Source organism: Oncorhynchus tshawytscha, linkage group LG08, assembly GCF_018296145.1.
Source record: "Oncorhynchus tshawytscha isolate Ot180627B linkage group LG08, Otsh_v2.0, whole genome shotgun sequence".
Taxonomy (NCBI): domain Eukaryota; kingdom Metazoa; phylum Chordata; class Actinopteri; order Salmoniformes; family Salmonidae; genus Oncorhynchus; species Oncorhynchus tshawytscha.
In genome coordinates, this window is record NC_056436.1 from 49,862,261 (window position 1) to 49,889,815 (window position 27,555).

The following is a 27,555-nucleotide window of genomic DNA, read 5'->3' on the forward strand; positions in this document are numbered from 1 at the left end:
AGGGAGGAGAGAGACGTGGCAACACACTCACTGACACACCCACACACGCACCTGTTTCACATACAGTACATTCATGCAGGCATTACCGTCACTCTCTCTGTGGAATCGCTGGTGGCAGACAGTTTGTGCCAAGATGCCCTTTTCTGACTGGCTCCTGGTTGGCACTCTTCTGGCACTTGGAGGTAAAAGTTTAGTTCTAACTTCCTGTGATGATTGATGTAGGATTTCTGTGCAAAATGCGAGAGGCTCTTGGTTGATATAGGGTACATTAGAATTTGCCATCTGCTGTTGGTTTCATGCCTGTTGGATAATTCATTGGAATATCTTTGAATGTAATTTGCCTGAGAATGAATCTAATGAGAATGACACTCTTATCAATGATTATGCATTCTGGCATGTTGTTGAGAAGTCAATCTTTTGATTGCTTCTATTTTCTTGATTGAGAGAACTATTGTGTTGCACTGGGATTTTATGAAAGGTATTATTATACACGATTTGTCTGGCTGCTCTCTTCTTTCTCTACTTGCAAGAGATTCTATCATTTGTCATTTTCACACCATTGCATTTAGTCCTCATTTGCCCCTGGCTGCCCAGACTGTAATGTCTGATTAAAATCAGTAACTGAACAACAACATTGATCTAGAAACGCGCTTACACAGCACTTTAATTGTCACTTTCCAAGGTCTCTTCCTCATTAGTTTTTTTCCCATTTCAGGAAGCTGGAATGTCATTCGTGCAGACGGTGGGTCTGAGAGGAACTGCTCTGCAATCCCTCCGGTATGATTATCTAGCCCAGATTTAGTGCTGTTATACCATGTGTCCTTGTATACCACGTCCCTACTGGGGACTCAAATAAATGTGTAGTGAATGAGTGTCCGATCAGTCAATATGTAATCAGGTCAGACACACAGTATGCAGCCCTGTTTTTACAAATCTAAGGTTCACTCATTGGCATAATTAGCCTCCACCCATATTTAAAAAGAGACTCAGAGCAGGCGTTCTGGTTAGAATCAGGTCCTCCCTGATTTGATGAATTCATATTTATTATCAAAAAAATGAAAAACTGATCCTAGATCAGCACATCTATTCTGAAACACTTTATGAATATGGGCCAAGGAATCTACACTAAATATCACTTAATTCCACTGTTGTTTTACTTCACTCATTCAGTCTGGACAAATATTGGGGAACTTGAATTTTGGATTCCAGGAAACTCTATTTTGAGAAATCCACCCATCGTGACTCTGACTATCACCTGAATCATGCATTCATGTCAGTAGGCGATTCACACAGATTTTAAGGTTGGAATTCAGCCCTCTGTCTCTCTCTACTGTTTGTTCCAGTACCTGCCCTCCACCGTGGTCAACACTACCCTACGGCTGCAGGCCTTGAGGGAGGCTATGAGTTCTGTCAATGTCTCTGCCTATATCATCCCTGGGACAGACGCTCACCTGGTAGGAGTGTGTGTATGTACGCATATGTGTGCGTATGGTGACCAAGTGTGTGTGTGTGTGTGTGTGTGTGTGTGTGTGTGTGTGTGTGTGTGTGTGTGTGTGTGTGTGTGTGTGTGTGTGTATGTGTGTGTGTGTGTATGTGTGTGTGGTGCTGACAACATGTGTATCTCCTACAGAGTGAGTACATCGCCCCACGTGATGCACGGATGGCTTTTATGACGGGTTTCACAGGCTCTGCAGGTAGATCTCCTAGATGTCCTTTCCTCCCTTCCCTTTTCTCCCTTCCACTCATTCTCCTCCCCTCAGTTCTAAACTACCACACTCCCTTCCTCTCCTCATTCTCCTCCCCTCAGTTCTAAACTACCACACTCCCTTCCTCTCCTCATTCTCCTCCCCTCTGTTCTAAACTACCACACTCCCTTCCTCTCCTCATTCTCCTCCCCTCAGTTCTAAACTACCACACTCCCTTCCTCTCCTCATTCTCCTCCCCTCAGTTCTAAACTACCACACTCCCTTCCTCTCCTCATTCTCCTCCCCTCAGTTCTAAACTACCACACTCCCTTCCACTCCTCATTCTCCTCCCCTCAGTTCTAAACTACCACACTCCCTTCCTCTCCTCATTCTCCTCCCCTCAGTTCTAAACTACCACACTCCCTTCCTCTCCTCATTCTCCTCCCCTCAGTTCTAAACTACCACACTCCCTTCCTCTCCTCATTCTCCTCCCCTCAGTTCTAAACTACCACACTCCCTTCCTCTCCTCATTCTCCTCCCCTCAGTTCTAAACTACCACACTCCCTTCCTCTCTAAACTACCACACTCATTCTCCTCCCCTCAGTTCTAAACTACCACACTCCCTTCCTCTCCTCATTCTCCTCCCCTCAGTTCTAAACTACCACACTCCCTTCCTCTCCTCATTCTCCTCACCTCAGTTCTAAACTGCCACACTCCCTTCCTCTCCTCATTCTCCTCACCTCAGTTCTAAACTACCACACTCCCTTCCTCTCCTCATTCTCCTCCCCTCAGTTCTAAACTACCACACTCCCTTCCTCTCCGCATTCTCCTCCCCTCAGTTCTAAACTACCACACTCCCTTCCTCTCCTCATTCTCCTCACCTCAGTTCTAAACTACCACACTCCCTTCCTCTCCTCATTCTCCTCACCTCAGTTCTAAACTACCACACTCCCTTCCTCTCCTCATTCTCCTCCCCTCAGTTCTAAACTACCACACTCCCTTCCTCTCCTCATTCTCCTCCCCTCAGTTCTAAACTACCACACTCCCTTCCACTCCTCATTCTCCTCCCCTCAGTTCTAAACTACCACACTCCCTTCCTCTCCTCATTCTCCTCCCCTCAGTTCTAAACTACCACACTCCCTTCCTCTCCTCATTCTCCTCCCCTCAGTTCTAAACTACCACACTCCCTTCCTCTCCTCATTCTCCTCCCCTCAGTTCTAAACTACCACACTCCCTTCCTCTCCTCCTGTCTCAATTTCAGTCCTTCCCATTCATCTCACCGTTCTACTTCTCAGTTCATTTCTCGCCCCCTCCTCCTCTTCCCTCCTCCTCCTTATCCTCTCCTACCTCCTAGTCCCACAATCATTTCACTCCCACCCTCCTCTCCTGATTCCCTCTGTTCCACTCCTCCATCTTCACCGCTTCTCCTTCCCACATCCATCAGCTCCCTGCCCCCTCCCCCACCCTCTCAGAGCCATCGATGAGTGACAAATGAGCTGTGAATCAGGGAGCCGACCGACCGATCAGCCTGGTCTCATAGACTAGACGTAACATAGTAAACTCAAATCCGGGACACTGAAATTAGTTTGAGATGTTACATTTGGTATGGTTACATAAGAAAGGAGGTTACGTAAGGCAAACAAATTAAAGGAGGGGGGTATAACGTGAACATCTAGAAACCCAAACGTTGTCTGTTCAAATCTCATCAAGAACAACTTGAACAATTGCATGTTAGCTAACCCTTTCCCTGACCTCAACCCATTAACCTAACTCCTAACCTTAACCCTATCCTTAACCCCTAGCCTAGCTAACATTAGCAACTTAGTTAACGTTAGCTTTAGCCACCTAGCAAACATCAGCAACAACAACTTGGAATTCGTAACATATCATATGTATTGCAAATTCGTAACATATTGTACAAATTGCAATTCATAACATATCATACAAATTATAATTTGTAAAATATCAAATGAAATGGATGATGGACATCCACAAATGAATACATACCATACTAAATGGAGGGAGACAGATTTAGGTACACTACGTTAAGTCTACCCTTGAGTCCAGGTTGGACAGATTGATGGGGAGATCTATTCCTGGACTATTGCACTGACATAAACGGATGATCAATGCCATTTCTGTACTAGAGCTCAGGCAGATGAATAGATCATTCCAAGCACAGTTAAAATTTCTCCCCTGTGAATAAGAAAAGGTATTTTATAGTATTTTTTATTTTATATCCGGCAGATGTTCTGATTAGTCTGAGTCTGGCAGATTGCGATATACAGTGGGGCAAAAAAGTATTTAGTCAGCCACCAATTGTGCAAGTTCTCCACACTTAAAAAGATGAGAGAGGCCTGTAATTTTCATCAAAGATACACTTCAACTATGACAGACAAAATGAGAAAAAAAATCAATAAAATCACATTGTAGGATTTTTAATGAATTTATTTGCAAATTATGGCTGACTAAATACTTTTTTGCCCCACTGTATAAATAGAGGTCAACACCAGTATTACAAAGCTGTTATGATTGTGTTATGAAAATGCTTTGAATAATTTGGTACATTTTGTGATCATTTGTTCTGTTGTACGTCCCTCTGGTATGTACTTGTCATATACAGTGCCTTCGGAAAGTATTTAGACCCCTTGACTTTTTCCACATTTCGTTACGTTACAGCCTTATTCTAGGACTGATTACATATTTTTTCTCCCCTCATCAAATTACAAACAATACCCCATAATAACAAAGCTAAAAGAGTAAAAAAAAGCTTTAAAAAAACTGAAATATTAGATTTACATAAGTAATCAGACCCTTTACTCAGTACTTTGTTGAAGCACCTTTGGCAGTTGATTACAGCATTGAGTCTTCTTAGGTATGCCACTACAAGCTTGGCACACCTATATTTGGGTAGTTTATCCCATTCTTCTCTGCAGATATTCTCTAGCTCTGTCAGGTTGGATGGGGGAGTGTAGCTGCACAGCTATTTTCAGATCTCTCCAAAGATGTTCGATCGGGTTCAAGTCCGGGCTCTGGCTGGGCCACTCAAGGACATTCAGAAACTTGTCCCAAAACCACTCCTGCGTTGTCTTGGCAGCGTGCCTATAGGGTCGTTGTCCAGTTGGAAGGGGAAACTTCACCCCAGTCTGATGTCCTGAGTGCTCTGGTGCAGGTTTTCATCAAGGATCTCTCTGTACTTTTCTTCGTTCATCTTGGCCTCGAACCTGACTAGTCTCCCAGTCCCTGCCGCAATCCCTGCCCAGTCCCACAGCATAATGCTGCCACCACCATAATTCACCGTAGGGATGGTGCCAGGTTTCCTCCAGATGTGACGCTAGGCATTCATGCAAATTAGTTCAATCTTCATCATCGGTTTCATCAGACCAGAGAATCTTGTTTCTCATGGTCTGAGAGTCTTTAGGTGCCTTTTGCCAAACTCCAAGCCTGCTGTCATGTGCCTTTCACTGAGGAGTGTCTTCCGTCTGGCCACTTTACCATAAAGGCCTGATTGGTGGAGTGCTGCAGAGATTATTGTCCTTCTGGAAGGTTCTCCCGTCTCCACAGAGGAACTCTGGAGCTCTGTCAGACTGACCATCCGGTTCTTGGTCACCTCCCAAGGCCCTTCTCCCCCGATTGCTCAGTTTGTCCGGGCGGCCAGCTCTAGGAGGAGAGTGGTAGAGTGGTGGTTTCAAACTTCTTCCATTTATGAATGATGGAGGCCACTGTGTTCTTGGGGACCTTCAATGCTGCAGAAATGTTTTAGTATCCTTCCCCAGATTTGTGCCCTGACATAATCCTGTCTCGGAGCTCTACAGACAATTCCTTCGACCTCGTGGCTTGGTTTTTGCTCTGACATGCACTGTCAACTGTGGGACCTTATATAGACAGGTGTGTGCCTTTCCAAATCATGTCCAATCAACTGAATCACCAGTCAAGTTATAGAAACATCTCAAGGATGACAAATGGAAACAGGATGCACCTGAGCTCAATTTCGAGGTTCATAGCAAAGGGTCTGAATACTTATGTAAATACTGTAAGGTATTCTGTTTTTGAGGATTTAATCAATTTGAAAACGTTTCTAAAATAGGGAGTGTGATAGGGACTTGGAGATCAGTCAAGATTCAAGGAAAGTTGAACGTAGCAAAGTACAGAGAGATCCTTGATCCAGAGCACTCAGGACCTCAGACTGGGGCAAAGGTTCACTTTTCAACAGGACAATGACAATAAGCACATAGCCAAGACAATGCAGAAGTGGCTTCGGGACAAGTCTCTGAATGTCCTTGAGTGGCCCAGCCAGGGGACAGAGCTTGAGAGGATCTGCAGAGAAGACTGGGAGAAACTCCCCAAATACAGGTGTGCCAATCTTGTAGCATCAAATCCAAGAAGACTCGAGGCTGTAATCGCTGCCAAAGGTGCTTCAACAAAGTACTGAGTAAAGGGTCTGAATACTTATGTAAATATGATATTTCATTTTGTTTTTTTATACATTTGCAAACATTTCTGAAAACCTGTTTTCGCTTTATCATTATGGGGTGTGGTGTAGATGGTTAAGAAAAAATATATATTTCATCCATTTTAGAACAAAGTTGTAACTTAACAAAATGTTGAAAAAGTCAAGGGGTCTCAATACTTTGCGAATGCACTGTAAGTTGCCTATGCATAAAAGAGTACCATAACTCTGACATGGCCACACATCATTGAAACTGAACACAACCCTCCATGATGTGTAATGTAACCCTCCCTCCCCAGGCACAGCAGTGGTGACCCTGAACAAGGCGGTCCTCTGGACAGACAGTCGCTACTGGGTCCAGGCTGAACGCCAAATGGACTGCAATTGGGAGCTGGAGAAAGATGGTAAGATGATTTGATGTGATTCATTAACCGATGCCAATGGAGACAGCTCGTCTTACTGGGGTCCGGACACATAAAAAACAATACATTACAGACAAACGTCTTTACAATTTACATAAGTTTAAAAACATGAACATGTCCTTTGTGTGCATGAGACTGTATTGCAAAAAGAAGAGACTAGAGCTGCAGACTGTGTTGACTAGACTAGAGCTGCAGACGGTGTTGACTAGACTAGAGCTGCAGACTGTGTTGACTAGACTAGAGCTGCAGACGGTGTTGACTAGACTAGAGCTGCAGACTGTGTTGACTAGACTAGAGCTGCAGACGGTGTTGACTAGACTAGAGCTGCAGACTGTGTTGACTAGACTAGAGCTGCAGACTGTGTTGACTAGACTAGAGCTGCGGACTGTGTTGACTAGCCTAGAGCTGCAGATGGTGTTGCTTTTCTGTCTGCCTGATCCTCTCATTTCAAATGCCCATCTCTATCTGATGAAAGTACAAAAGGAGAAAGGAATTAGTCACAAACACATACACAAAAAAAGTGCACAGTGATGCAAGCCATCAATGAATCAATCAAATTCCTTTTATGAAGCCCTTTTTATATCACCAGCAGCACAACGTTTTTTACAGACACTGTACCCAGCCTACAACCCCAAAGAGCAAGCGATGCAGATGCAGAAGCACAGTGTCTAGGAAAAACTCCCTAGGACGCAATAACCTAGGAGAAAACTAGAAACCTTGTCTTCTTCTGGCTGTACCAGGTGGAGATTTATGGGTACATGCTGTAAGGCCAGATCTTTTTTTCAAAGCGTTCAAACGTTCATAGATGACCAGCTGGGTCAAATAATAACCATGGTGGCTGTAGGGGTGCAACAATTCAACACCTCAGGAGTCAATGTTAATTGGCTTTTCATAAACAAGCATTCAAAGTTTCAAAGTGAAAGGTGCGGAGGGGGGTTAGCAGGAAGCAGAAGCAGGTAGGAAGTGAGGGGGTTGGGCAGCAGGTCTGGGATAAGGTAGCGCAAGGGCACCCGGTGTATTGTAAAATATAGGTCTGAACAAAAACATAAATTCAACATGTAAAGTGCTGGTCCCTGTGTTTCATGACCTGAAATAAAAGATCCCAGAAATGTTCCATACACACAAAAAGCTTATTTCTCCCAAATGTCGTGCACATTTTTTTTTAGCATTTTGTCCTTTGTCAAGGTAATCCATCCACCTGAAAGGTGTGGCATATCAAGAAGCTGACTTAACAGTATGGTCATTACACAGGTTCACTTTGTGCTGGGGACAATAAAAAAAACACTCTAAAATATGCAGTTTTGTCACAACACAATGCCACAGATGTCTCAAGTTGTGAGGGAACGTGCAATATACATGCTGACTGCAGGAACGTAAACCAGAGCTGTTGCCAGATAATTTAACATTAATTTCTCTACCATAAGTCGCCTCCAACATGGTTGGAGGGGGAAAAACTCATTATGATTGGTTGTGCCCCTGCCCAGTCATGTGAAATCCATAGATTATGGCCTAATGAATTTATTTCAATTGACTGTTTCCTTATATGAACTGTAACTCAGCAACAAATTTGAAATTGTTGCATATTGTGTTCTATTTTGTTCAGTGTATTATTATAATAGAGCTATGATAGAGGTAACCTTAAACAAACACATTGTCAAGGCTACCAAATGTCAAACATTAATTTATGTAATCTGAACAAATGAAACTGTCACGGCAAGAAAGATGACTGTTGTGACAATGTTTACTCAAGCAAATGCTTGGTCTGTCCCATTGTTGCTTCTGCTCCACAGTGTCCATCAGCAGTATAGCTGACTGGCTGATTCGGGAGGTTTCGGACACTGATAACATCGGCTTTGACCCCTTCCTCTTCTCTATCCGTAAGGCAGTCCATAAAGATCCATGTCATACTTGACAGACTATGGCACTTTGGTTTAGCAAATAAGTATTCGTGTACTATCAAATATATGGCACTATATATCCCACTTAGCAGTAATATCCCACAAAGTACAGTAAATGCATACAGTATATGCTGTGTATGCGATCCCTGCAGGATGTACCACTGTATAATGGTTGTCTTTTCCAACCCCATAGAAACCTATGAGTCCTACAGCTACAACCTAGTTCCAGCCAAGCTAATGCTGAAGTCCATCCCTGACAACCTGGTGGACGGAGTGTGGACAGACAGACCCCTCATCCCTCCTGATAACCTCATCCGCCTGCCCGACAGAGTCGTAGGTGTGTGTGTGCCACTGTCTATCCGTGTGTGTGTGTGTGTGTGTGTGTGTGTGTGTGTGTGTGTGTGTGTGTGTGTGTGTGTGTGTGTGTGTGTGTGTGTGTGTGTGTGTGTGTGTGTGTGTGTGTGTGTGTGTGTGTGTGTGTGTGTGTGTGTGTGTGTGTGTGTGTGTGTGTGTGTGCGTGAGTGTGTGTGATGAGTGTGAGTGAGCGAGTAAGTTACTGTGCAGTTCCCTTATCTCTGGGCTGATGAATAGATAAATACCGGCAAACAGTGCAGAAAGCCATAGCCTCACAAACTGTCATAAACATCCCCTTTAACTGCTTATGGCTGGTAATCATTGCCGATTATTACTCTGTGGAAGGGGCGGAAATGAATGGGGTTGTTTCCATTAGTCTTGTCTCTGTGTGTTTCCCCTGATAACAAACACTTATAGTCAGTGCCTGACTTGGTTCAGAGCTGTCCTGAATGTGTACCAGCAAATCTAATTGTTGGGGAATTGGGTACCAGCTCCTCTATTTCAAACAAAGTAACCTATCCCTGTCCCAGATTCACATACTGAAGCAAAACATGTTGATCAAATTGGAATGAAGACAAGATCTTCATTAAGTAGGAGAGTGGGACTTCATTTACTAATTCCCACTCTGTTCTACTTTATTTGACGCTAGTCTGTGGGTCTGAGAGTGACAGTAGGCTGTCCTGGGTGTGCAGGCTTTTGTTCAAGCCCTGGTCTAACCACATTGTAGGCTAAACATCATCTGCTCAACGGGACCTTGATAAGCAGACTTGAGTGTTTCGGGGCTGTAATCATAAGCCAAGCCTGCACACCCAGGTGCTCTCCCGATGGGGTTGACCACATGTTGACATCATGTGACTAACTGTGCAGTTCTATGTGGGGGGGCTAAGTGCCTTTATCAAGGGAACAATGCCAGGAGGTGGTAAGTCTACACTGGATCAGACACAGCAGCTCCCCCATGTCAATAATGCTTACTTTTGCATGTAGGCTATGATAATAGTCAATGAAATTTGGTTAAAATGGCGAAGTCATGGAAAATGTGTTTAAACCATTAACAGTGAATAATCAGAGAGCTTTATAGAATAATGTCATCGGTGAATTTTGGTAATCATAGTCCGACTTGGAAAAAGACAGCTCCTGCACGTATTCCATCCCAAGTCATGCACTGCTGAGAGTTCTGTTTTTACCTTGTTTTCTATTATCATGATTAGACAGCAGTAGTGATGTGTGAGTAAAATTACTGGGGGAAGCCAAACCAGGGGACAAAAAGCCATATCACAACCTATGTGTTGTGGTAATTGCGTTGTTTGCTCTATAACCTGGTAGTTCGTATGCCTTGCCACCGTGACATACTGTATAGGCCTAAGGCTGAGAGAATAAGAAGACATTGGCAGAATAAATTCAACCACACCTTTGTTTCATCACTAAACTGGAGAGCAACGTCTGTCTGAAGTCCACAAAGCGTATTGCATGTAACAGACAGTTACATGACCTACAGCATGGTCAAGCAAGTTAATATTTCCAACATTGTTGGACCACTAAACAACTGTTGATTTTAGAACCATGGAGAGTTACAAAGAAAACAGGAGCTGCCTCCACTATTCCATCACCATTTCAACTTCAACACGTATGCTTAGTCTAATATAGTGACAACTAAAATATACCAAAAACAATTTAGTCCAATCAACGTAAGCTAAATATGATGTGGCTGTCCATGGTTCTGATTTCTCTGTGTGTGTTGCGTGCAAGTAGAAAAAACATGTTGACTCACCCTACTTGTAGAGAAACGCAAATGCCATCCTCCTCTTATTCATGTTGCCGAAACGGTCTATCACTCTGTCATACAGTACACGCTTTTATTTTTTGTTGTCCTAGGGTATCTGGCTAAAATTCTTGCTCGCTAGCCTAACTTCCTTTCATGGGCAACGTTAGCTAGTTAGCATTAGCCTTCTACATTTAAATTTGAGCCATTTAGCAGACACTCGTATCCAGAGCTACATATTCAACTTCCATCCTCTCAGGCCAGGGGCACGTTATGTGAATATATGGTTGGATCAGAATCACCGTTATAATCATTGGCCAGTACGGAGAATTAAAGGTTAAACATGTTTGTATTTTATTAAGTAAAACCACAATTCCAAATCCCTATCTCCATCTATTGCTAATTTAGGAAAGGGCCTATTTTAGCTAGCTAGCTAGCTAGCCAGTTTACTTTAGCTCAATGCTGATAGGCTATTCTTTTATACTTTTTTTAATCAAGGAAGCCAAAAGCTCGCTGGCTTCCCGTGCATTCAATGCTACAGGCGGCAAAAACGTCATACTCTTTTTGACCAGACAGAATCAGATAGATGACCCACAAATACAGAAAAAGAGAGGCACTATTTCACTAGCTCGGATGCTTTCCCCGGTGAGATAGATTCAGCCTCTTCAAAATTGAAGGAAAATCATAAAACACAGAGAGACGAAAGATAAAAAATATTGGTCACTCTGCTGGGGAAACCTGGCTTCCCTTGGCATCCACGAATACACTCCACTGTTAGACAGTAAGTAAATGGAGGGATCATAAAACAAAATGCCCTTTATGGTGACCCAGAGTCTGATTGTGTTTTCTCATCTGGCGCCGACACACACCCGTTTGACAGAGAGGACCTGGCAGATGAAAGTGGAACACATACGGACTCAGATGACAGACAATCCTTACAAGCCCACAGCGGTCCTGCTCTCTGCTCTTGATGAGACTGCCTGTAAGAACGCCACGCCTGGACACTCATTCATATCCATTAACTTAACACTTCATTACTTGAAGTCCTCATCGAAGTCTTCTTATCTGCTCTGTTCCAGGGCTGTTTAATCTGCGCGGTAGTGATGTCCCCTACAACCCCTTCTTCTACTCCTATACACTGCTGACCTTGAATGAGATCTGGTGAGTCTGAAGTCCCAGTCCGCACTGCTTTGCAGTGCTCAAACGTGCCCCTTTGTGCGCCATAAAAGTTGCTCATTCATTTTTTTTCTCTCCCTCTCAGGTTGTTTGTACACAAAGACAGAGTGACAGAAGACTTGAAGTTATACCTGAACTCCACTTGTTTCCCCCTGGCCCACTGTGTGCAGTTGTTAGAATATGAACAGGTGCGGGTAATGCTGAAGAACTACATGACCACATCTGGTGTGAAGGTGTGGATTGGAACAGAGTACACCAACTATGCCCTGTACGAGCTCATCACTCCAGAGGTGAGGACAGGGGTGGGGATATTAACCTATTATTAAATTCCTCAATGGCTGGGAATGGTCCATTGAATGTGTGGTATATTTATTTATCACACCTCCCTACACTTTACTGTGGAAGAAAGTTGTTGTTGTGTCGCATTTCATGTACATGAGTAAGAACTGAGAGTATTAAAACCATATCGCTCTACTCCTTTGTTTTAGGAGAAGTTACTGACCAGTGCCTACTCTCCGGTGCTGACCACTAAAGCGGTGAAGGACGAGACAGAGCAGCGCATCCTGAGAGATGCTCATGTATGTGACACACACTATTCAAAATCCTATTTTTTCTAACCCTAACCCTTAACCCAAAACCTTAACCACAAATCCTAAACCTAACCCTTAAGCCTAAAATAGCATTTTAACAAATTCAAGACATTTTTTCCTGACTTTTCAAAACGTTCTTGTTTTCCTGATAAGGAAGAAGAAGAAGATGGAACAGACAGACAGAAGGAAGACAGAAGAAGAACAGACACAGACAGACAGACAGACAGACAGACAGACAGACAGACAGACAGACAGACAGACAGACAGACAGACAGACAGACAGACAGACAGACAGACAGACAGACAGACAGACAGACAGACAGACAGACAGACAGACAGACAGACAGACAGACAGACAGACAGACAGACAGACAGAGCTGGAGACTCAAGACTCCCGATTCCCTCTCTTTATTGAGTTGTGCTCTTATTAAGCCATAAAGTCTTACAACAGCGACGCTGGTGGCTCCAATAGCTCTTCAGATGTGTTATCAGTTCATCTTGACAAGCCATACTTTTCCATATTGGGATTATTATATTGGAGGCAAGATTGCATACATTAGCATTAGTGCTTTCAATACCCTTCATGGTATCCTGTCTAAGATTCTGTCTTCTATCCATCACCATTATTACGTCAGCTTTTATGATTGGCACCAATAAAGCCCTTAAATGTATGGTTATACGGGTGTGTTACTATAAATTCCTCCATTCCTGCCGTCATGGCTGTCAGCTAATGGGGATCCAGATAAAGATCCAGATCTGAGCGCGGCAGTAAGATATGACAGACTGTTGTCATGGCATTCACATTTAATATGGGCCAAAATGTCAATGTGGTTGGATGAATTATGACTCTGGATGGACGTTGTCCTTAGAATCAGATCTAGTAATCAGCTTACACACCCTAACCTCAACCCTTACACACCCTTACCTAAAACATTACACACCCTAACTTCAACCATTACACACACTAACCTCAACCATTACACACCCTAACCTCAACCATTACACACCCTAACCTCAACCATTACACACCCTAACCTCAACCATTACACACCCTAACCTCAACCATTACACACCCTAACCTCAACCATTACACACCCTAACTTAAACCATTACAAATCCTAACCTCCACCAGCTTGAAAATCCTAACCTCAACCACTGTGGGAAAAAACGGAATGCTGATCTGAGATCAGGGGCCGTATGTATCAAATATCTCAGAATAGGAGTTCTGACTTAGGATCAGTATTATCTTTTAGATCACAATTAATAAGATTTCATGAATCTGATCCTAGATTAGCAGTCCTACTTTGAGACGCTTGAAACATACAGCCCCAGAGTTCAAGGGTAACGTCATCCTACTTCTCAGTTGTAATAGGAGAATACCTTGTGTGGTCTGATTGTCCTCCCTTGCTCTCCGTAGGTGAGGGATGCCGTGGCAGTCATACAGCTACTGATGTGGCTGGAAAAAGTTGTACCAGAGGGGAAAGAGACAGAGATGACAGCAGCATATTACGTCAATGAGTGTCGCAGGTGGGGAGAAGACACACACACATGCATGTATGCACACAAACGCAAGCACTTAAGCACACACACACTTAATCGCTAACACTATATTTGACACTTGACAGCAAGCAGAAGGACAGCAGGGGGCCAAGCTTTGAAACCATATCTGCCAGTGGGCCCAATGCTGCTCTGGCCCACTATAGGTATCTAGAGCTTTCCTTTTCCACCTTGTCTCCTAATGGTTTTTGCTTAGTATCTGCCTCACAGTACCACTAACTATTGTTTTGTCACAAACATTGTATTATAGCCCTTCTAATGCAACTAGCAGAAAGCTTACTGTTGATGAGATGTACCTGGTGGACTCTGGTGGCCAGTATCTGTGAGTAGAGAAGCTTATTCACTATAGCTGAGAATGTAGTTATCACCATAGAATTACAAATAACACATTAGATTAGTAATTTAATAGGATCTCCATGGTAAATATTTGCAGTTTATTCTTCAGTTATTATCCACATTGATTCAAATGTGAGCCATGACTTGTTCTTCTTGTGACCATAGAGATGGGACCACTGACATCACACGAACTGTTCACTGGGGGATCCCCACCGACATGCAGAAGGTACAGGTGGCCCTATGGGGCTAAGTAGCTTTATATATACCAGGGATTGGCAACTTTGATAGGGGTGGGGGACACAAAAAATCTGAACTCATCACGAGGGGCCGGAGTGGCTTGCGGGTCTGCGTACCCACATCCATACCCGCAGTCTGAGCCGACCCTAGCCTTTTGGGGGCCCAAGTGAAATTGTGCTACCTCCGTCAAATGAATATGTAGATATATACCTTTATACCTGATATATGACTTTATGTCGCCTATAGTTATTTCATATGTCTATTCTCATCATTTCAAACCAATTCTCTGATCTACACCATTCTCTCACTCCAAAGGAGGCCTTCACTCGTGTGCTCATGGGAAATATTGAAATCTCTCGGACCATCTTCCCCTCGGGGACAAAAGGTGAGTGCAATGCAGTGTACAACTGCACAGAAGCAGATGCTCATTCACGTCACACTGTCAGAGGCTACTACTGGTGGATATGTAAAAGCACACATGCAATGTCATATATAACCACAAGAGGGAACTCTTTTTTCACTAGTCCATTAAGCAAGGTGATTTTTGTGCTTATTTTACACAAAGTAAATTGTGTCTGTTTGAGGCCCTTGTTTGAAGAATAGTTTGAAAATACATCTTTCCGTCTTTGAGATCGCTGATCTGACATGACAGAAAGGTATATTACAAGCATTTCGCTACATCTGCTAAACACGTGAATGTGACCAATACAATTTGATTTGATGAGGGAATCTTTACTTTCACGCTTGTGTTAAATCAGTGATTACTTCAAGAGAGGAAGGAAAAAATACATGTTTTAAAGTGTGCAAAACAAGAAGTGGCTGTAAAAGGTTTGGAGGATGTTTGACACCAGGGCACGTTAACGCTTTTGTTTATCAACAGGTGTAAACATGGAGATGCTGGGGCGCCGGGCATTGTGGGAAGTGGGCCTGAACTACGGCCACGGGACGGGTCACGGCGTGGGAAACTACTTTGGAGTCCATGAATGTACAATTGCTTTACTTATTGTTAATTTTGAATGTTTAGTATCGTTTTATGATACTGATATTCAGAGTTGTTTTAATTTCGTTGTAGAAATCACACTGTATTATTTTCTCTTTTTTCATTTTTTTATTCTCAATGCTAAAAAAAATCCTTGAATCCACTATTGAAAATAACGGAAGGAAATTAATGTAGCTGGTACAGTATGTAACCATATATTTTTGGATTTGACTCATCTCAATTCCGTCACAGGGCCTGTTGGCTTTCAGGGCAATAACATTCCATTCCGGGAAGGCATGTTCACGTCTATAGGTAAGATCTCACCAAGTCAAATATGTGTCCTTATCTTCAATTAACATCTTGAGGTTTGTCACAAGGTTCATCTAGATTTTTTTAGCTGCCTTTTTGACTTGAATGAATAGGAAGAGAATGGAGAACTTTATTTCATGAGCAGGTTGTATCTCTTCCAGAACCAGGATATTACAAGGAAAATGACTTTGGGATCCGTATTGAAGATGTTGTCGTCATCGTGCCAGCTCACACAAAGGTAGATAAACTATTGAACTACAGCGTTTTTATTTAACATGTGGAAATATCAGATAAGTGTGGGTAAATATGAATAACATTTAACAATGATGGGGAAGTATTAAAGCTGTGGAAAGATTCTAGCTGTCCATAATATGACGTCAATTGTCAGATGTAAAATGTCTGACAACTACGGTGCATTTGCAAAGTTTTCAAACCCCTTGACTTTCTCCACATTTGGTTAAGTTACAGCCTAAAATGGATTACATTTTCAAAAATCCTAATCAATCTACACACAATACCCCATAATGACAAAGCGAAAGCATTTTTTTTTTGCACATTTATTAAAAATTAAAAACAGAAATACCTTATTTACATAAGTATTCAGACCCTTTGCTATGAGACTCGAAATTGAGCTCAGTTGCATCCTGTTTCCATTTATCATTCTTGAGATGTTTCTATGACTTTATTGGAGTCCACCTGTGGTAAATTAAATTGATTGCACATGATTTGGAAAGGCACACACCTGTCTATATAAGGTCCCACAGTTGACAGTGCATGTCAGAGCAAAAACTAAGCCACGAGGTCGAAGGAATTGTTCGTAGAGCTCCGAGGCAGGATTATGTCAAGGCACAAATCTGGGGAAGGATACTAAAACATTTCTGCAGCATTGAAGGTCCCCAAGAACACAGTGGCCTCCATCATTCATAAATGAAAGAAGTTTGGAATCAGCAAGACACTTCCTAGAGCTGGCCGCCCGGCCAAACTGAGCAATCGGGGGAGAATGGCCAAGATAATGCAGATGTGGCTTCGGGACAAGTCTCTGAATGTCCTTGAGTGGCCCAGCCAGGGGACAGAGTTTGAGAGGATCTGCAGAGAAGAATGAGAGAAACTCCCCAAGTACAGGTGTGCCAAGCTTGTAGAGTCAAACCCAAGAAGAATCAACGCTGTAATTGCTGCCAAAGGTGCTTCAACAAAGTACTAAGTAAAGGGTCTGAATACTTAGGTAAATGTGATATTTCAGTTTTTAATTTTATACATTTGGAAAACATTTCTAAAAACCTGTTTTCGCTTTGTCATTATGGGGAACAGGGTGTAGATTTATGAGGAAAAAAATCTATTTAATCAATTTTAGAATAAGACTGTAAAAGTATCAAAATGTGGAAAAAGTCAAGGGGTCTGAATACATTGTATGTGTCTCCCAATGTGTGATTTTTACATGTGAAGTGTCAGAAAATCATGTGTTTCACGTGTGAAATTGGCTTCGCGAGACGTGACTTTTCCATAAGGGATGTCAAAGGTTGTGTTCCAGGCTGACTTCATGCATTGTATCAACCAATAGTCGTGTGCCACGTCATGCAGTCCGACATCAGATTACGATATTAAATGCTGATACAGCTAAACACATTTGTATTTATAAGCGATCCCCATTAGCTGCTGCCGCTACTCTTCCTGGGGTCCAAACACATTAAGGCACTTACATCACAAAGTGCAATAGTTGTGAGATCTGGCATGTTTCTGCAATGTAGTCCGCTAGGAATGTGTCCAAAGGCTGACAATCGTCGACTTTCTGCCCTTTGTGTATTTTTCTCCTGCAGTATGGCCATAATTACCTGACCTTTGAGACTGTATCATTAGTCCCGTATGACAGGAAGCTGATTGACACCTCTCTCATGAGCCCTCAACAGGTAAGAAACACACGATGTGTTGACACTTAACTTGTACGCTCTGTCATGGGGCCTTACTTGCTGTAATGACAGCAGATATCATAGAGTAAACACATAATCAGCAGTCATGATGAAACATCCTCGCCGCCATCGCAGCTAGTGCCAGCTCAATTAACAACTGAACTAAGACTGACATGATGCCCATCATTCAATTACATATTTAATGTAATTTAATTTCCTTCATTAATTTCCTTATTATATTTGTTATTTATTATATAGAATCCCACTTTGTAAAATGACAAAAAGGGGTCAGTGGAGACTGCAACATTGGAATTACTATGTGTGTATATGATCTCTGTTATGCACGATAGGTCATTATTATGACTGCATTATAGTTTGACTGAAGGTTCAAAAACATTGAACGGTTCAATTCTCTGGGACATCTAGTATGATAGCATGAGGTAAGTACACATTCGACTGACAGGTTGAGGTTTATTCATGCTGACAGTGTGGGTTTCCTCTGAAAATCCCCCTCATAGTTTACAGGCAGCTTCCAAGATCTGCAAGTTTTTTTTATTTTTAGAAACCACGTATGACGTTTATCAGCAGTGAAATTACTAACTATCCGAGGTCTTAGAGAAAACAAAGCCAGCACTTTCATTTTGTACATGTAGCCTGATCTGTAATCTATTCGTGTTTATGTTCAGCCGTGCTACTTTAAAAAAAAAAATGGATCTTGAATGTTGGTCATTTTTAGAAACAGAGCTCATATATTATTGCAGTTTGAATAAAGTACACCTGTCGCTCAAAGTGAATCTCACACTACTTCTGTACACACACATAGGACTACCGTAAAAGCCAAAACGAGTCACATATGACCTGCAGTACCAGTCAAAAGTTTGGACACACCTACTCATTCAAGGGTTTTTCTTTATTTTGACTATTTTCTAACATTTTATAATAATAGTGAAGACATCAAACTATGAAGCAACACATATGGAATCATGTAGTAAACAAAAAAGTGTTCTAGGCAGAGTTGCAAAGAAAAAGCCATATCTTAGACTGGCCAATAAAAAGAAAACACTGGACAGAGATATGGATTTTTCTTTGCAACTCGGCCTAAAAGGCCAGTCGCCTCTTCACTGTTGGCGTTCAGACTGGTGTTTTGCGGGTACTATTTAATGAAGCTGCCAGTTGAGGACTTGTGAGGTGTCTGTTTCTCAAACTAGACACTCTAATGTACTTGTCCTCTTGCTCAGTTGTGCACCAGGGCCTCTCTCTCCTCTTTCTATTCTGATTAGAGCCAGTTTGCGTTGTTCTGTGAAGGGAGTAGTACACAGCGTTGTACGAGATCTGCAGATTCTTGGCAATTTCTCGCATGGAATAGCCTTCATTTCTCAGAACAAGAATAGACTGACGAGTTTCAGAAGAAAGTTATTTGTTTCTGGCCATTTTGAGCCTGTAATCGAACCCACAAATGCTGATGCTCCAGATACTCAACTAGTCTAAAGAAGTTTTATTGCTTCTTTAATCAGAACAACAGTTTTCAGATGTGCTAACATAATTGCAAAAGGGTTTTCTAATGATCAATTAGCCTTTTAAAATGATAAACTTGGATTAGCCAACACAATGTGCCATTGGAACACTGGAGTGAAAGTTGCTGACAATGGGCCTCTGTACGCCAATGTAGATATTCCATAAAAAATCTGCCATTTCCAGCTAGTCATTTACAACATGAACAATGTATTTCTGTATTTCTGATCAATTTGATGTTATTTAAAATGGTCAAAAAATGGCTTTTCTTTCAAACCCAGGGACATTTTTAAGTGACCCCAAACTTTTGAATGCTAGTGTATGTGGGAACTCTGTTGGAAAACTGTTAGAAAAGCATTCCAGGTGACTAATACATGAAGCTGGTTGAGAGAATGCCAAGAGTGTGCAAAACTGCCATCAAGGCATAGGGTGACTACTTTGAAGAAACTAAAATATAAAATATATTTTGATTTGTTTAACACTTTTTGGTTACTACTTACTACATGATTCCATATGTTTTATGTAATAGTTTTGATGTCTTCACTATTATTCTACAATGTAGTAAATAGTAAAAATAAAGAAATTAGAAGAAATTGGCCTGCCATATAGAAGGCTTTTGTCTATTTGAGTTGGTCAGTCCGTGTTGGTAATCCTGACGAACACGGCTTTAAAAAAAATGTATTGTGTAGTGGAGCTGCATAAGTGTTACTCTCCACTTTCTGGAAGATCAAGTTTTGAAATCAGTGGAATTAGAGTATGATAGCTAAAGAGATGGAGAAAACAACTGTCTCTGGATTACATCTTCAAACTAAGGGCAACCGTGGCATGGCTTCCGTGACAGGGAAACACATCCATCATGCATGATGATGTATACGGGTAAGATATTCTAGCTAGCTACATTTTGAGATATTACTCATTTCTAATTTTGACAAAAAGTGGTTTCATTTCAAGCTAAAGAGTACTGTTAGCTAGCTAAGTAACGTTAGCTGGCTAGCTCCCTAGCTAACATTACGTGTATGACGTTATTATTTGTATCCCAGGACCGTTTGCTTTGCTAGTTAGAGCCGAATGTTAGCTAGCTATTGTGATCACTGCATCCAATGGGTACGGATACAGCTTTAGAACAAAGTTTTACAGTATTAGTAAAAATGTGATCAATACATGTGGATGATCTTGTTCCTGGTAGGTTGATTAATAACCTGAACCAGATTATAGGCAGGGGTTACAGGGAGAAGCTTCTTCTTGAGTAGACAGCTTGATGAAAACCAGTCAATATTCAGGTCCCCAAGAAATTAGACCTCTGTTTACATCACACTACATTATCAAGCATTTCCCACATTATTTAGATACTGACTGTTAGCACATGGTGACCTATAGCAACACCCCAAAATAAAATACTTTAGATGTGCCAAGTGAAACTGCAAACTCAACACTTCAATAACACTTGACAGAAAATCTTCTCTAAGCATTTAGGGCTACCGAGTGGTGCAGCGGTCTAAGGCACTGCATCTTAGTGCTAGAGGCATCACTACAGACCCTGGTTAGATCCCGGGCTGTAACACAACCAGCCGTGATCGGGAGTCCCATGGAGCGACGCACAATTGGCCCAGAGTTGTTTGGGTTAGGGGAAGGTTTGGCTGGGGTAGGCAGGCATTGTAAAATAAGAATTTGTTCTTAACTGACTTGCCTAGTTAAATAAAGGTTAATAAATTACATGGATATGTCTCTGAATTGACTAACCTTCATCTCTTAAAGTAATGATGGACTGTCGTTTCTCTTTGCTTATTTGAGCATAATATGGATTTGGTCATTTACCAAATAGGGCTATCACCCCTAACTTGTCACAACACAACTGATTGGCTCAAACGCATGAAGAAGGAAAGAAATTCCACAAATTAACTATTAACAAGGCACACCTGTTAATTGAAATGCATTCCAGATGACTACCTCATTGTGACGATGTGCGCTGAGCATCGGGAAGCAAGTTCAGGGAGTGAGTGTTTTAATAAATAAACATAACATAAGAAACATGAACAACGCACAGACATAACACAGAAACAACAATGCCTGGGGAAGGAACCAAAGGGAGTGACATATACAGTGGGGCAAAAAAGTATTTAGTCAGCCACCAATTGTGCAAGTTCTCCCACTTAAAGATGAGGCCTGTAATTTTCATCATAGGTACACTTCAACTATAACAGACAAAATGAGGGTGAAAAAAATCCAGAAAATCACATTGTAGGATTTTTTATGAATTTATTTTGCGAATTATGGTGGAAAATAAGTATTTGGTCAATAACATAAGTTTCTCAATACTTTTTTGTATACCCTTTGTTGGCAATGACAGAGGTCAAACATTTTCTGTAAGTCTTCACAAGGTTTTCACACACTGTTGCTGATATTTTGGCCCATTCCTCCATGCAGATCTCCTCTAGAGCAGTGATGTTTTGGGGCTGTTGCTGGGCAACACAGACTTTCAACTCCCTCCAAAGATTTTCTATGGGGTTGAGATCTGGAGACTGGCTAGGCCACTCCAGGACCTTGAAATGCTTCTTACAAAGCCACTCCTTCATTGCCCGGGCAGTGTGTTTGGGATCATTGTCATGCTGAAAGACCCAGCCACATTTCATCTTCAATGCCCTTGCTGATGGAAGGAGGTTTTCACTCAAAATCTCACGATACATGACCCCATTCATTCTTTCCTTTACACGGATCAGTCTTCCTGGTCCCTTTGCAGAAAAACAGCCCCAAAGCATGATTTTCCACCCCCATGCTTCACAGTAGGTATGGTGTTATTTGGATGCAACTCAGCATTATTTGTCCTAATAATTGCTCCCACAGTTGATTTCTTCAAATCAGGCTGCTTACCTATTGCAGATTCAGTCTTCCCAGCCTGGTGCAGGTCTATAATTTTGTTTCTGGTGTCCTTTGACAGCTCTTTGGTCTTGGCCATAGTGGAGTTTGGAGTGTGACTGTTTGAGGTTGTGGACAGGTGTCTTTTATACTGATAACAAGTTCAAACAGGTGCCATTAATACAGGTAACGAGTGGAGGACAGAGGAGCCTCTTAAACAATAAGTTACAGGTCTGTGAGAGCCAGAAATCTTGCTTGTTTGTAGCTGACCAAATACTTATTTTCCACCATAATTTGCAAATAAATTCATTAAAAATCCTACAATGTGATTTTCTGGATTTTTTTTCTCATTGTGTCTGTCATAGTTGAAGTGTACCTATGATGAAAAGTACAGGCCTCTCTCATCTTTTTAAGTGAGAGAACTTGCACAATTGGCGGCTGACTAAATACTTTTTTTGCCCCACTGTATAGGGAAGGTAATCAAGGAGGTGATGGAGTCCAGGTAAGTCTGATGACGCTCAGGTGTGCGTAACGATGGTGACAGGTGTGTGCCATAACGAGCAGCCTGGTGACCTAGAAACCAGAGAGGGTGCACACGTGACACTCATGAAGCTGCTTGAGATAAGGCCAAGAGTGTGCAAAGCTGTCATCAAGACAAAGGGTGGCTACTTTGAAGAATCTCAAATATAAAATATTTTTTGATTTGTTTAACACTTCTTTTGGTTACTACATGATTCCATATGTGTTATTTCATAGTTTTGATGTCTTCACTATTATTATACACTGTAGGAAATAGTAAAAACTAAAGAAAAACCCTTGGATGAGTAGACGTGCCCAAACTTTTGACTGGCACTGTATACAGCAACACCTCACCCATAAGCATTCATGTCTCTTCTATAGGTGTTATATCCTTGCATTGCTACAGCTCTGTCATCAAATGAATTATCCAGTGAGTCCTAGAAATGGCTAATATATGAATTTTATCTTATGTTAGCAAGTTATTGATTTCACTAACCTTATTTCTAAGGCTACATATTAATATGGGCTATTTTCAGCTCTTTCCTGGGTAACTTATCAGGGATAGACATGGTAAAGAGCCAAGATAAATAAATAAATATATATATATATATTATATATATATATATACACACACATATACATTCATTGTGTGTGTATATGTGCGTGCATGTCAGTGGCTGTAGGTGACGTTTAAGATGAGGGAGAACGATTATTTTTTTTATGAGCATGGCCTTATTTCTACTACAGCATATTGGATGACTGTCATTCATATTCCATTCACCCAGCTCAATGTAACATCAATAGGTTTAGGCTACTACCTGATACTCTCATTTTCCCTGTACCCATCATGAGGTTGCTACAACCTAAAAAGTTTACAACGTAGGTGCATTGGTCGAGAGAAACATTTTAGTAATCGAGGTGACAGACAGTGACACATTTAATACTGCTTTGCACACTCCTGCCTGCATCTAGCTGATCTAGGGTGTAATCATTAGTCCAGCAGTTCTAAATCTGTTTCTATTGGACAAATTCAGGTATGTTTATCCCCATTTCTTTCCATTGGCTTCCATTTAAGAAACATTTTTCAACAGAATCGGTGGAATGAATACACCCCTGATCACATGCAAACACAGTTAACTTTCATAGGAGCCACATACTGTACAAACAGCGTGGACATTTGCTCATTGTAGAATTCCTTCTTGCATCTACGCACTCTGGCAATACAGTTATAAAACCAAAAGCTTACCTTGACTTGGAAGAGTTCCAGTGTTGGATAACCATAGCCATAGCAATAGCATCCCTCTTTGTTTGAGCCGGGTGTTTGAGTAGGATAAACTAGCTAGTTGCATTTGTTAGCTAAGTGAAAGTAAAACAAAAATATAATTAAATCTCTTTTGCTTCTCCTTCTCATTTTTAATGAAATGAATTTGTTCAAAACTGTTCCTCTATTGTCTTTCTCTCTCTTTGAGTCAACTACTCTCCAGATTTTATGCACTGCAGTGCTAGCTAGCTGTAGCTTATGTTTTCAGTACTAGATTCATTCGAAAGATCCTTTGATTGGGTGGACGACATGTCAGCTCATGCTGCAAGAGCTCTGATAGGTTGGAGGACGTCCTCCGAAAGTTGCCATTATTACTGTGTAAGTATATGGAAGGGGGAGAGAGCCATGAGCCTCCTAGGTTTTGTATTGAAGTCAATGCACCCAGAAGATGACAGAATCGAGCTGTCCTCTGGTTACACCATGTTGCTACCCTACAGAGTACTGTTGAGGCCACTGCAGACCTTCATTACAAAACAGTGTGTTTTAATTAATTATTTGGTGATGTGAATATATTTAGTATAGTTTTATCTAAAAGGGATAACTTTTTTAATGTTTCAGTATTTTTATGAAATTCACTGAGAAGGATAGTCCGTCCTCCCCTTCCTCCTCTGAGGAGCCTTCACTCGTGCATGTGGCATGTGTGAGTGCATGTATGTGTGTCCGTGCCAGTTTACTGTGGTGTGTGGTACTGGGTTGCTGCTCATTTGTGTCTGTGCCCCAATGACCCAGTCTCCATTGTTCTCCCCTTCAGCTGCAGTGGCTGGATAATTATTACCTGACCATACGTGAGCTAATGGGGGATGAGCTGGACAGGCAGGGCCTGACAGAGGAGAAGACGTGGATGCTGAAGCACACAGTGCCTTTCCAGAGTGCCACTGCTTCTGCTGCCGTCTCCTCCCTCAGCCTGACCCTCACCGCCTTGGCCACCGCCCTCCTCCACATCCTCCTCTGAGGAGCCTCCGTCCCTCACTCCACTTCTCCCGCCATCTCTCCCGCCATCTCTCAGTCCTTCTCTCCCTTCATCTCATCGCACTCTCATCGCATCTTTTATGGCTAGTATTATTATCTTAGCTGTCAGCCTACGCAGTGCCTGTGCATAGTAAATGTATTGTTGTCGTTCAATGTTTGATTTCAATTAATGTTTGATTAGTACCTTTTTAGTTTATTTCAATTTGTTTATTTCATTATTTGGTGAACAGTGTAAATTGATTTGTAATTTATTAAAAGAGGATTGTTTGAAAGTTTGAGTACCATTTTGTTAACTGACCTGTTGTTCACTACTTACTTTGTGTAGAATGATTTAAATGCATATCAAGCATACTGTACTTTGTCCCTGCAGAAAAAGCCAAAACAAACTCAATATACATGATTCCATATGTTTAACCAAAACAAACTCAATATAAAACCCTACATTACAAGATGAACACGATGACAGGGTGAGTGTTGTATTGTAATCTGTGCCTGTTAGCACTTTGTGAAGGACAGATAATTGGGGTCATCATCACATGCTGTGTTAATCAGTGTCTCTAAAAGCAGCCATTGTCACTGTCTGATATGAGTCTCACCCCCCCATCCAACCATCTGAACAGCTCTTGAGGTTTGTCTAGCTTTACCACATGTGAAGAACTGGTGCCAGCGAGATGGGGGCTGTTGCTTGGCAACAGACCTATCAAGAGCTGCAAGAAGGTGTGAATGTGGCTTTTACGAAGACGTCCGCCCTGCTGCATGCATTTATTCGACTTGCATCCCTCCCGCATAAGAAAACAAGTTTTCGTAAGAAGAGAAAGATGGCTTGGCTGTGCTGTATTTCCATTGTTGTTGGTTAGATGACTGTCCATTTAACTCTCTGTGTGTTTGAAATGGTTGGGTCTGTGGCTATGGCCACTGGAAAAAGAGGAACAATGCCATTACTAATTGATGTTGAAAATATGAGCTCATTGTCTCTGTATAAGGCAAATATTTTCCTAGGACCTGAACACAGTTCTAGTAAATGTACTATATCTTAACTTTCACATTGTCCCTAAATGAAGTGTATACTGTTGTGTATACTGTACATCCTCTTGGATTGCTACTGTTTATTCTTTCAATGAAACCAGTATGTCTTATGCTGAATATTGTTCATTTATGCTTTTGTCCCTCAAACGTTTGTACAAACACGCAAAACCTCAAACTTGTTGCCAACCTTCGGAAACTCAACTAGGGCATCCTCTAGTCATGTCGTTTGCCAACCCTCCAAAATAATAGGCTACATTTAACACATATCTACTTCCTTTTATGTCTATTTCCACATAGGCCTACAAATGCTTGTTTTGTCCAAAATACAAAGGTAAATGTATACGCATTTTCCGGTGGATTCTATTTCTAGTATTTTCTTTATCATCCATTAGTTGTTTTTATTGGTAGTTATTGGCTCAAAGTAAAAGTTGCCCTTGAGTTGCAGGGTCAGGGAGTGTCCCTAACCACTGAAGCAGGTATCAATGTGTTCTATCCCCCTAATGGTTCAAGTTAGGATTGAAGGGGCAGGGTAATCTGGTCCTAAATCAAGGACAATTTCTACCTTGAGCCAATAACAACCAAGAAAATCAACCGATGGACAATCAAGAAAATACTAGAACTAGAATCCACAGGGAAATGCGTGATTTGACAGACCACTCTGTATACCTTAACGAGGATCAACATGGACGTGTTTCTGGTCGGGCAGGCTGTGTCTTTCTCCTGTGACAGGGATTTACACCTGCACATCAGCTTCAGTTTCTAAATGTGTCATCTCTTGTTCGCTTTCACTTCCAGGGTTCAGGTCTGCTCTGATAGAAATACTTTGGGTATTTTTGTAAAGCTGGCTCAGTGCTCGAATCCTCAACTAGCACCTCTATCAGACACAGCCTCAACTATCACCTCTATCAGACACAGCCTCAACTAGCACCTCTATCAGACACAGCCTCAACTAGCACCTCTATCAGACACAACCTTAACTAGCATCTCTATCAGACACAACCTCAACTAGCACCTCTATCAGACGCAGCCTCAACTAGCACCTCTATCAGACACAACCTTAACTAGCATCTCTATCAGACACAACCTTAACTAGCACCTCTATCAGACACAACCTTAACTAGCACCTCTATCAGACACAACCTTAACTAGCACCTCTATCAGACACAACCTCAACTAGCACCTCTATCAGACACAACCTTAACTAGCACCTCTATCAGACACAGCCTCAACTAGCACCTCTATCAGACACAGCCTCAACTAGCACCTCTATCAGACACAGCCTCAACTAGCACCTCTATCAGACACAACCTTAACTAGCACCTCTAGACAGAAATCACAATAAAAGGTGGAACTCATCTTCTTCTGGCCAGCAGTTCATATGACTGGCATGACTAGTAACAGTGCCCAACAACAAGTGAATAGCACTTTGAAAACTCTAATGATGAGCACTCATAGCAGATAGGATGTGGAGGAGTGAATGCCAAAAGGGATGGCAGCTTTCAAGCCAGGGTTGGGTTTTACTCCTGCCCAGTACTATATTTCAGTATGTTAGGGTTAAGAGGAAGAAAACCTCCACTACTCCTTTTACATGCAAAATATGATTCATTTCTCGCACTCTGGTGGATCTGCCTTCTTTTTCGCAAGAGGTAAATATAGACAGAATGAGGGAGGAATGAACTCGTTTAACCCATTCATAGAC

The 27,555-nt window shown here is 41.8% G+C and overlaps 1 protein-coding gene across 1 annotated transcript; it reads left to right on the forward strand.

Annotated features, from left to right (window-relative positions):
• On the forward strand, window positions 1-25,102 carry xpnpep2 (X-prolyl aminopeptidase (aminopeptidase P) 2, membrane-bound). The gene is made up of 21 exons (XM_042325606.1): window positions 1-182; window positions 716-777; window positions 1,344-1,454; window positions 1,631-1,694; window positions 6,435-6,539; window positions 8,348-8,434; window positions 8,649-8,792; window positions 11,449-11,550; window positions 11,648-11,729; window positions 11,830-12,034; window positions 12,233-12,322; window positions 13,752-13,861; window positions 13,960-14,037; window positions 14,142-14,213; window positions 14,393-14,453; window positions 14,780-14,849; window positions 15,345-15,449; window positions 15,696-15,755; window positions 15,914-15,990; window positions 17,567-17,656; window positions 24,613-25,102. Exons 1-21 carry the CDS (start codon window positions 74-76, stop codon window positions 24,811-24,813), a joined length of 2,085 nt encoding a protein of 694 aa, XP_042181540.1. The 5' UTR covers window positions 1-73; the 3' UTR covers window positions 24,814-25,102.
• Window positions 25,103-27,555: the final 2,453 nt, after the last annotated feature.

Bases quoted from the DNA above. Each gene is read 5' to 3' on its own strand.
- xpnpep2 (XM_042325606.1), top strand. From the start codon at position 74: ATGCAGGCATTACCGTCACTCTCTCTGTGGAATCGCTGGTGGCAGACA. The intron at 14,038-14,141 runs GTATCTAGAGCT...ATTGTATTATAG, and splicing joins GCTGCTCTGGCCCACTATAG to CCCTTCTAATGCAACTAGCA. The intron at 15,756-15,913 runs GTAAGATCTCAC...TATCTCTTCCAG, and splicing joins AGGCATGTTCACGTCTATAG to AACCAGGATATTACAAGGAA.